The 10,167-nt window shown below is 39.0% G+C and overlaps 2 protein-coding genes across 2 annotated transcripts; one reads left to right on the top strand and one right to left on the bottom strand.

Annotated features, from left to right (window-relative positions):
* The first annotated feature begins 4,583 nt into the window (after positions 1 to 4,583).
* LOC129303136 (F-box protein At3g12350) lies at positions 4,584 to 7,195 on the top strand. Its single transcript, XM_054942229.1, has 2 exons — positions 4,584 to 5,935; positions 6,422 to 7,195. Exons 1-2 carry the CDS (start codon positions 4,994 to 4,996, stop codon positions 6,863 to 6,865), a joined length of 1,386 nt encoding a protein of 461 aa, XP_054798204.1. The 5' UTR covers positions 4,584 to 4,993; the 3' UTR covers positions 6,866 to 7,195.
* A 359-nt stretch (positions 7,196 to 7,554) lies between these two features.
* On the bottom strand, positions 7,555 to 9,588 carry LOC129303226 (LIM domain-containing protein WLIM1). The gene is made up of 5 exons (XM_054942387.1): positions 9,288 to 9,588; positions 8,477 to 8,573; positions 8,312 to 8,355; positions 8,130 to 8,219; positions 7,555 to 8,025 (listed from the first exon to the last, which is right to left on the bottom strand). The coding sequence occupies exons 1-5, from the start codon at positions 9,420 to 9,422 to the stop codon at positions 7,804 to 7,806; spliced, it is 588 nt and encodes a 195-aa protein (XP_054798362.1). The 5' UTR covers positions 9,423 to 9,588; the 3' UTR covers positions 7,555 to 7,803.
* Positions 9,589 to 10,167: the final 579 nt, after the last annotated feature.

The following is a 10,167-nucleotide window of genomic DNA, read 5'->3' on the forward strand; positions in this document are numbered from 1 at the left end:
TAAGCCTATTTCAAACTCCCATTTGTTCATTGCTTCCAGATAGAGATAAGGATGGCTTTGGTAAGAGAAAATTAGGATTCATTTGGAGGATGTCAATTGATAAAATGAGTAAAACCTATACATTCTGAGCAACATTAAAATTAATGAAACACTAGATATCCCATGTCATCCCCAGTATTTTTTTCTTAGTCTGATATGGCATTTGCTGTTACATTTAACAGTCATTTTGACGGTAAGGTGTTGGTGGTCATGATTTAAAAGGTACGGATGTTAATTTTTAACTTTTAAAGATTAGGGGTGCTAGATCAAAATGATGGAAGTTGAGGGACGTTTTGAATATTTTAGCCAAAAAATAAATACACTGATCCAGATATATGTGTGTGTTCGTATTCCGTGTCTACCTGGACTGTTGGAGTTAAGTGGCCACTGTCAACTCCGTTTTTATCACGCTTATGAAAATAAATTTTCATGTGATACCTTTCTTGCTTACATTTTTTTCTTACTTACATTATTCTTTGTGGTAAAAAAAATTACATAAATCCTATAAACAAAAAAAAAATTACTTAAACACTACACCATGAAAAGTATTTATCCAAATGCTATATTAAAAATTATTCAAACTGAAAACAAGTTTATATTTGTGAAAAACTCATCCAAATCAAGAACAATTTTGCAGTCAAAAATTATTACTTTTTAAAGAAAAGCAAGATTATTCATGTAGTAAATGAGTTTAACTCTTTTTTACTGATAAGACATAATATTATTCTACTTTCTCTCAATTTACTTTACCAACAGTTGAGTTGTCCCATTCACAAATTTCTCGAGATAGACTAAGCAAGCGGCATAATGGCTACTTGTTAATCCAACTATCAATTGAAAATAAAAATGTAAGGGAACAAGAGTTTTAAAATTACAGTTGATCTCATTACATGACGACCCTATCATTGTAATCATCCATGCATTTACACTTCTCTCAAATCTACCCAATTCAATTCTCATTATATGCCACCCTCATCATCTCATCATTATCTCTTTTCAACTCACCCACCCATACTTCTATTTTTGAACAATCCAACCAGTGCTGAATCATTAAGTATCATGACCAATCCAAATACTCTGGCATGTAATGAGATTGACTAAAATTTGAAGGCTTTTATTTTCCTACATTTTCATATTCAATTGGTGGTTGGATAGATAAGTAATCATCATGTCACTTGTTCAATCTATTTCAAGAAATTTGTGGACAAGGCAATTCAACTTTTAATAGAGCAGGTTAAGGAAAAGTAAATTAAAAAATTTTATGTCTTGTCAATCAAAAAAAGTTGAACTTGTTCATCGAGAGGACGATTTCATTTTTTATTAAAAGAATAATTTTTGGCCGGAAAATTAATCTTGACTTAAATGATTTTTTCACAATTATAAATTCATCCCCGATTTGAAAGATTTTTGATATAATATTTGGGTAAATACTTTTTTATGGTGCAACATTTAAGTAGTTTTTTTTTTATTGTTTGTAGCATATTGATAAAAAAGCCATCAATAAATCATTCATGTATTGCCCAAGCTGGGTGATGCAATGTTGTTACTCAAGCAGGGCATCAAACATGATGGATTGGATTTGAAGACATGGATGACCTGGCCTGTACATTTGAAAATATTCTAAAGGAAGAAAAATCCACCAATGTATCAGTATAAAATTTATAAATAATCATACTATCTATGAAACAAATAAGTCCATAGATATACGTATTATTATTATTATTATTATTATTATTATTTACAAATCCTTTTGATTAGTTTATGTTAGACTGGGGTTCAATGCTTTCTTTTTAACAGAAAATACAGAATGTGGTCTTCTAAGGTTTTTTCTCTGTAGCTTGGCGACTGGTTCGCTCTTCTTGTTTTCTTTATGCTCTTGTCTTCTTTTGTTTCTGTTCCTTTTTTGATCATTCGTGTGTCTCTTATGCTGTGGTTTGCCATGTTTCTTCCTTCTGCTTGTCGGTCTCACATCTAGTTCTGTCGCCGACATTTCCTCATCTTTCATATGTTCGATAATAAACCTCTTCATGTCTCCAATCTTCCTTTGCTTTTACGTTCTCACTGGCATCTCTTTGGTCAGGTTAAAATTGTTCAGTCTTTGGGCCCATTTTTTATTGTGTATTTTAGTTCAGTTTCTGATCTTTCTTTTATTCTCAACCGTGGTGTTTGGTTATTTAATGGTTTCTCTGTCTTTGTTTCTCGATCGTTTGAAGATTTCAACTTCTCAACTCCTCCTCCTCCTCCTCCTCCTTTTCATGTTTGGATTAGAGTCTGTTCTCCCTTTGTCTTTTCACTCTGAGTCTATCGCGTCTTTCACAGATAATGAATTAGGTGTCTTTGTCTCCTTTGGTTGTTTGAGCCTTTGTTCTAATATTAGTTTAGGTTTCGTATTTCCGTCACTGATTTCTTTTCCCTCCCTTCGCATCTTACCTTATTTTCTCCAGAGGGTCAAGCCATAGTGATCTCTGTTTTCAATGAGAATGTAGGCCGCCTTTGTTCACAATGTTTACATGTCATCCATTGTTTCTCGCGTTGCACGTCAAGTTCTTCTCGGAAGGATATTCGGGTTACTTTCTCCGGATCGGGTCGCTCCAGAACATCCTATGCTTGTTGGGCTGGATCGAGTTACAAGTTGGGCTTGGTTTCGGGTGTCCCCTTGCAGCCTTCAAATCATGGGTCTTCGGATTTCAACTCCTCTCATCAATCTTTCGGTTCTTCAGACTCGACGATAAGTGGCAACCTGCATGAATCAATTGAGGTGTTTGATTCTTCTTCAATCACGATGAAACGGAAGGCTTTAGAAGTTGACTTTCTGAGAGGGGAAGAGTTTGCTCTTTCTTTCAAACCACCGAAGGAGTATACTCATGATTACTCTGTCTTATCATTTAATCATACAGCTTCTGTCATAACCATCACTGCATTATTTTCCACCTGGCTTAGAGTTCATTTGAAGTATTGGAAAAGGTGTCAATTTACCGAGGGCACTCGTCTCTGTTCACGCTTATGGCTCAGGGATTTCTCTTGGTCTAGTCATTCCAGTGGCTCAGAGTCCACTTACGGTCTCGAAACTTTAGTTGCTACAAGAAAATGGAAGGTTGGGTTGCGGTGGTTCGACTCCCTCTATATTGACGACTTCTCCTTTAGTGGGTTTCATCCTATGCCCTACTCTCATGACGGCACCCACTGAATCTTGTAACTTTGAAGCTTTTAATGAGCATGCTTTTAATTTGCTTCTGCATAACTGGCGTTCCTCAGGCTTCCATTGGCTACTTGTTCTTGATGGTGATAGAACGTTCATACTTCTCAACGTTACGTGAAATTAGCGTTCATTTCGTTTCGTTGCGATAGAACGTTCTAATGTGCGTTTAGGATATATGGCATGGATGGAGCCTCGATATGATTGGTTCAGGTGGATATACTCCCTGGTTCGCATGCATGAGTTATATGAACAAAGGTGGGAGTCTCTCCAAGCTGCAGGTACAGTAAACTACCTTCCAGCTTTATCTTTCATGGACGACCTGCGTCAACTTTATCCTGATCTTCGCGTTTCATATCCGGCGACTCCTACTGAGGCTTTGCTCATCCACAATCGCCAAATAGAGACTCATCTCCGTGTAAGACCTCTGGTGGATTTGAGTGATGCTCACTGGCCTGGGTTAGATACAGGGGGTCCTTGTGTTCCCTCAGATGATGCATCAGGTCTGCCTAACTCTTCCATGGATGGGCAGGGACGTCGTACTCGTCCACGCATGAAGCAAAATGGTGGTGCGACAGATTCCTTGCCTAATGGTTCTGATCTTGGAAATGGTTTTGCGAGCTTTTCCATCAAAAAGGCTCACTACACCATATGAATACGAAGATGATTGAGGAACAAAAAATGGATTGTGTTTTGCTTCTCAAATTTTCACAAGGCTACCCTTTGCTGTCGTTATATTTTCTGGTTAGTTGGTTTACTGTTTTGCAGTCCCTATCCCATCTCTTCTGGCTACTTGTGGAGCAGTGGTCCATGGACCACTAGTTCAGAGAATCTGACTTTTGCCTTGTTGCCATTGCATCGAGAGTTTTTCACTCTCTGGTCAATGCCCTTGTGGTACCCACTTTCTTGAAGACGGTTCTTAATTGGTTTGGAGGATGCTCTCATCTTGTGCGCAAAGGTCTTCAATTCGTCAGTCTTCTCCTTCCTCGGTTGGTGTTTGGGTTGCAGGGATCTCTCCATCAGCTTTGTGCCGTGGAGTTGTTATTTGCTTTCTGTTATTTTTGCTTCTTTAGTGCTGGATTAGTTATGTTTTCAGTTGGCTTGCTTTTCTGACCCAATCCCTTGAGTGGCCCTTTTTGAAAAATATGTACTAACCTTTTATTAATGAATAAATTGTCTTTTTTGAAGGAAAAAAAAGAAAAGAAAATACATAATGCTGTGGTTTTTTTTTTTTTAAACGTTTTGATGCATGGAACTGTTTTTCGGTAAAGTAAAATACCAAAATTATATTATTAACATTCTTAACTAAAATTTTGGAGTCTTCCTTTGAGAAGAGAAATCATTAAATCAACCTCTGGAATAAAAATGGAATCGAGGAATATTTTGGAGATCTCTTTTCGCTTCGGAGCCAACCTCTGGTCGTTCGTACGAATATTTGATCGCACGCTGGAACGAAACTGAAAAACGTCGCGTTTCCCTCTGCCGTTTTGGCCGCACGACTTCAGGTGGAGTTTCATGCGACGCAATCATGCATTCATGTCTCTTCTACAGCCTGAAGATGGGGAGAATCTGGGAATAATTCCTTTTACTCTTCAACAAGAATCTACGAAATACCTATTTTGATGCTGTAGAAGACCCTCAACGAAAGCCATACTAGGTCCTCATTTTTTCCATCGCTTGTATCTTTCATTTCCAGACCAAACTGCCTATAGAAAGAAACTGGGTGATCAGCAAAGAGTTATCGCAGCCCGGACAGAAATGGCGAATCTCAAAGACCCAAATTTTACGGAAAACGAAAAAGGTTCGATTTCCTTCACCGACTTCCCTGAAGATGTCCAGTTTTGTATTCTCTCCTTCCTCACGCCATCTGAAATCGCCATCTTCGCCTGCACATCGAAGCGATTCGGCTCCCTGTGTAGTAACGATAGCAAACTCTGGTTTAGCCTGTGCGAAAGGAAGTGGGGTTCGAAGACGCAGATCGCGAAATGGGGCAATGGGAAAATCGGCTACCGCCTCCTGTACAAAACCCTCGACGAATGGGAGAATTTAATCGGCTTTTGGCGTCGAAGTGGACCAGGAAGCATCGCTATTGCATCCCCGTCGCTGGTTATCTTCGAGTGGGGCTCATCGTTTGTCGCCGGTTCCAGAGTTTCTCCGTCGAAAACTGGTACCTATGATATATTAAAGTCGCAATTTTTGCGGATGAGTCTATCGTCGGAGGGACAGGTTGTGAATTTTCTCGATCCCGACGGGCAAGCTGAAATGCCCGGTGATTTTGCGATTTCTGAGCTATTCGACTGGCCTGATAATGAACTGATTCCGGTCAATGTTAGTTTTATGGGGAAAACGCACTTTGTTGTGGAGGAAAATCAAAACTCTATCCATTTCAACTGTCCAGACCAAAGGAAACACGGATTCAGGAGAAGTTCGAGCAGCACGAATCTGAGTTCAGACGATTGCTATGTTGGAGAAGATGTGATTGGTGCCGAAAGTGGATCACCGGGAAGCCTACCAGACAGATTGGTGTCAGACATTTATCAGCGTTTCGCTAACAGGACAAGCCCAGGTAGTGATAAATCGAGGAAACAAAGGAGGAAAGAGAAGGAAAGGCTAGCCAGAAGGAAATGGGAGCCTGAGCATTTCGTGAAGATTGTTAATTGTTCTCCCACTCCATCACGCCCATTGCAAGGCCTATGGAAGGTGTTGAACTTGTCATTCAACTTGCTATGCTCATTGAGTTTTCGTATTGATCTTATATATTGCTCTGATGTCTGTCATCTGATATCATTGTGTGGTCGATCCGTTTATGGAGAATATACATTTGAGTCACATATAGTTCACTCTTGTCATTTCAACCCTGGAATAAGTTTAGAGTGGAAGGCAAATGTAAAAAGAACAAATGATTCGGTGTGGGTGTTTTTTTTTTTTTTTTAGAATCTCATTGCCTGCATAGAGTCCCTCCAATGTAAGATATAGACTATTTAAAATGTCTTGAGGGGATGCAACCATAATATCGAGTTCATGCAAACGCAATTTGCAAATCATATCATTATAGTGATGAAGGTTTTTAAGTAGAAGTCCACTGTCCATCTCTCTTTTCATTTCCTTTTTTAAGTGAATCATTGAAAAACAGATGATGCCCGTGGTATGACAACTAAAATTGGTCTCTTTGATACCAATCTGCAGGGTATTTGTTGTGACATGAGTTTAGCCTTTTATCTTGTGGTATATGATGACATTGGGGGTGTTGCTTGTCGGCAAATTGGGAATCCTCCGGAACAATTTCCCAGTCATTACCTGGTTTTCTGGACAACAAATACTTCATTTATAGAATCTCCTTTCTCCCCTGAGGAGGAGTATTTATATGACACTCGCATTCATCTCAGGCCACTTGAAGCAGCCAGTGAGATTCACCAGCACTTCCCTTTGACAGAAAATGGAGTGGTAAATGGGATTCTCCACATAAGCTCAAGTTATGACTTGATTATTCCAGACCTGGCTGGAACAGTAAATCCTAGGAATGCAGAGGGGAGGATTTGGCGGTACCAGAATGGTACTTTTGGATTTGGCTTCCTTCGGGACAATTTTATAATAGACCTGAAGCGTATTGCCTATGATGACTGTATTTAGTGTAATTTCCTTGTTCTGCATAGGTCTTTAAGCATTGATTATTCATTCATCCGGATGCCACCACACCCCATGGCATAGTGTTTTATTCCCTGTGAATTTATTTTATGATAATGACAACCGAGGCAATTTCTTCAGCTGAGACTGGTTGTCTAGTGCCACATTAAGTGCCACATTATTTCTTTTTCCTGTGTTTAGGACTGAATGTTTCAGATATCTTCTGTCTTTCTACGTGATTGACACTGCTTTATCTGAATGGCTGTATATTTCTTCACGGATGATCTAACAGTGAGGTCACATAATTTACTTCATTAATAATTGATTCATTAGTTACTTGCTGTCCTCCCTCTGGTGCCGATGTGTTGTTTATCCCACAAGCTGAGCATTGTAATTGTTAAGAGCATGTCGTTTTTAACATCCACGAGCACTGAAATTGATTATTTTCTCATCTTCTGTCTCTTCCCTCTCATCTGATTTCCCCCGCCCCCCATTTCGTTCGAGTGGTTTTAGTTCTGTCGAAAGGAAAATGAGCTTTTGAATTGTTGTCGAGTCACTCTCATGAGTGCAAATGTGCGTTCGAATGAGGGAATAGAAACTTGATCATATCACATATAGTAAGTAAACTGGGGAGACGAATGATAAGAGAGACGGAAATAAATGAGTTTGTACTGAAGTACGTAGTCTGAATCACGTTAATCGAATCAAATGCTCTTGACATTGTGGTATCACCAAACTCACAACGGAATCCAAAAGCAAATTATGAAGATCCATCCACACACATGAACTGGAAACAGAGGAATACAATATCAGCTGCGGGCAAAAAGCTTGCCGGACTCAAAGTAAGTGGTAAAAAACAGAAACATGGGCAAAAGGGGCAGAGAATATAGGAAATTGAACAAGGGCATATCCTCTGATCTTGTCAACGACCTCGTGTCTAGGCACTAGGCAGCAACTTCTTCCCCATTGATCTGGTCATGTGTTTCATTCTTGTCATGGTCACCTTCAAGCTGGCTCAAGTTTCCCTTCTCCTTGATCAGTTGGATATGGTGGTGTTTGCAGTACAGTTTACCCTCGTGCGCAATGTAGTTCGAAGGACTTATAACACATCCTCCATGGCAGCATTTGAAACAGCTCTTGTGGTAAGGAGTCCCATTTACAGTAACCTATAGTTAAAAAAACAAGTAGTTTTGACCTCAGCATCAGTGATTTAAATTACAGGAAGCCAATGAATTGTGTGGCAATGGATGCTTTGTACTCAATGAGTTACCTTCTCAGTTGGGTAGACTGTTTTCTGACAACCAGTACATTTATCTCTGGTTCCACCAAACATGCTTGTGACTTTGGTTACTGCAGGTTTCTGGTTTAATGGCTCAACAATTAGATGGATGCTAGAACGTTGAAATTATTCTTTGGTGCAATACTAATAACCTCAGAATTAAGGTTTTTTACCTCACTGTCAATGTGTTTTTCTGGTTTTGCAATTTTCGGTGTCCCTAATCAGGCAAAAGGAAGTAAGGTTGATTGAGTTATCGAGGGAAAACACACACACACACGCACACACACACACACACACATAGGTAAACTAAATGATTGGAGCGTTTGATCCTTTGTTACCTTCGAAGCTTTTGTCAAGACTACCAGTTCTTTTGAACAATTGGTCGAAGTGTGGCTTGCAGTAAAGAACTCCCTCGAAAGAATTATAATTGCTAAGCTGCAAAATACATTGATCAGTTGGTAAAATTACAGAACATGCCATATAGTTACTGCCTAGAGAGCATCTTAGGAAACAACAGAAACTGATTCCAATATCATGCGCTCATCATATGACTAAAAAAGTAGAAATTGAAAGGTTGCTACTTCGAGTTACAGCAATGTGTAAAGTGAAAAACAGAACATCCGGAAGAGGGCAAGGAATCAGATCTGTTAAAATGTAAGCCACAAGAACAACTGGATTCTCCGTTGGTTTGGGTGAAAATTGGATAATAGAAGTAAAATACTCAGATTTTCCAATATTTGGATAAAATTTCCGGGTACGAGACTAGATAAAATGTTTCCCTCTTTGAATTCATGGCTTGATCTACGATTCTTTAGCATCAAATCCTGATGTGCTTTGGGAACGAAAATTTCTTCTAGATACAAACCAGAGGTAATCGGAAACATAGAAGATGAAATGACACAATGAACTGATAGAAGTTCTGGCGTTAGTTGTCCTGGGATGAAAAAGCCTTATTCTAAAGCACCATAGAATTGAATTAAAGTGGAAAAGGTGATGTAATTCGCTGTGGTGATTCGAGCCAATCTATCTGCATTATTCAGATTATCAACTTTAGACACCAGATCCAATCCCAGAAACTGGAATTGGAGACTGCAACTAAGAAGAAGTACATATGCATAGTCTCAGATAAAATCAGAGATAGATAGAGACCTTGAGAGTTCCTTTGCAGTGGTGGCATCGGAAGCAAGCTTTATGGTACACTCGGTTATCTGCTGTTAATTTATCAACCAGATAAACTGTTTTGTCACAAGCCATACACTTCTGGGTTGTTCCTGCAAACGCCATACTTTCTTATCCTTTCCTCTGTCAAGCTCTCACCCCTACCCAGAAGAAGCAAGCAGCTGATTCTCTGAATATCTGAGTTTCTGTTTTCAACAGAGCAATGAAGATGAGCTGAGAAAAGAGAATTACAAATGTGTCCAGCAGATAATTGCGGAGACCAAAAGCACACCTGTTAACAAATATTATGTCACTAACAATCATTCTGTCCTAATTTTATGCACCTAACTACAGTTTTCTCCCAGATATTTTATCTTTCTTTCACTGTCTCTAACTGTGAGGATGAATGAGTAAATTGTAAGAAATATAAAGTAGCTCGGGGCCGGCAAAACAAAGGGCAAGAAATACCGTGTAATATTGCAACTTTTACGATTGTTAATGCCTAACTAGCATTGCTTTTTTATGGCATGACCCTGACAATTTGGTTTTGTAATTGACTAATTGTTATATCCTGATCTTCTAATTGTAAATTACAAGTACCAAGTGAGCGTAAAAATGAGAGCGATTAGATATTTTGGACCAATCAATATGTATTGCTTTAGAAAGCCACTTTGTGCTTGGGAGGTCCCATATCTCCAAATGGCAACTGTCAGCTCTTCATCATTTAACAGCCAGCTGGCCTGCTTTCATTCTCAAATCTCGCTTTTCCGATGATAGCACCTAACCCATTTATTTTCTTCAGTTACAAGGATTGAGAAATTCCATTTAAGCCTCTGAGGCCATCACAGACTAAAAAAAACATCTTTATTGC

Source organism: Prosopis cineraria, unplaced genomic scaffold (assembly GCF_029017545.1).
Source record: "Prosopis cineraria cultivar Desert tree isolate PC_DT_omini unplaced genomic scaffold, ASM2901754v1 PC2, whole genome shotgun sequence".
NCBI lineage: Eukaryota > Viridiplantae > Streptophyta > Magnoliopsida > Fabales > Fabaceae > Prosopis > Prosopis cineraria.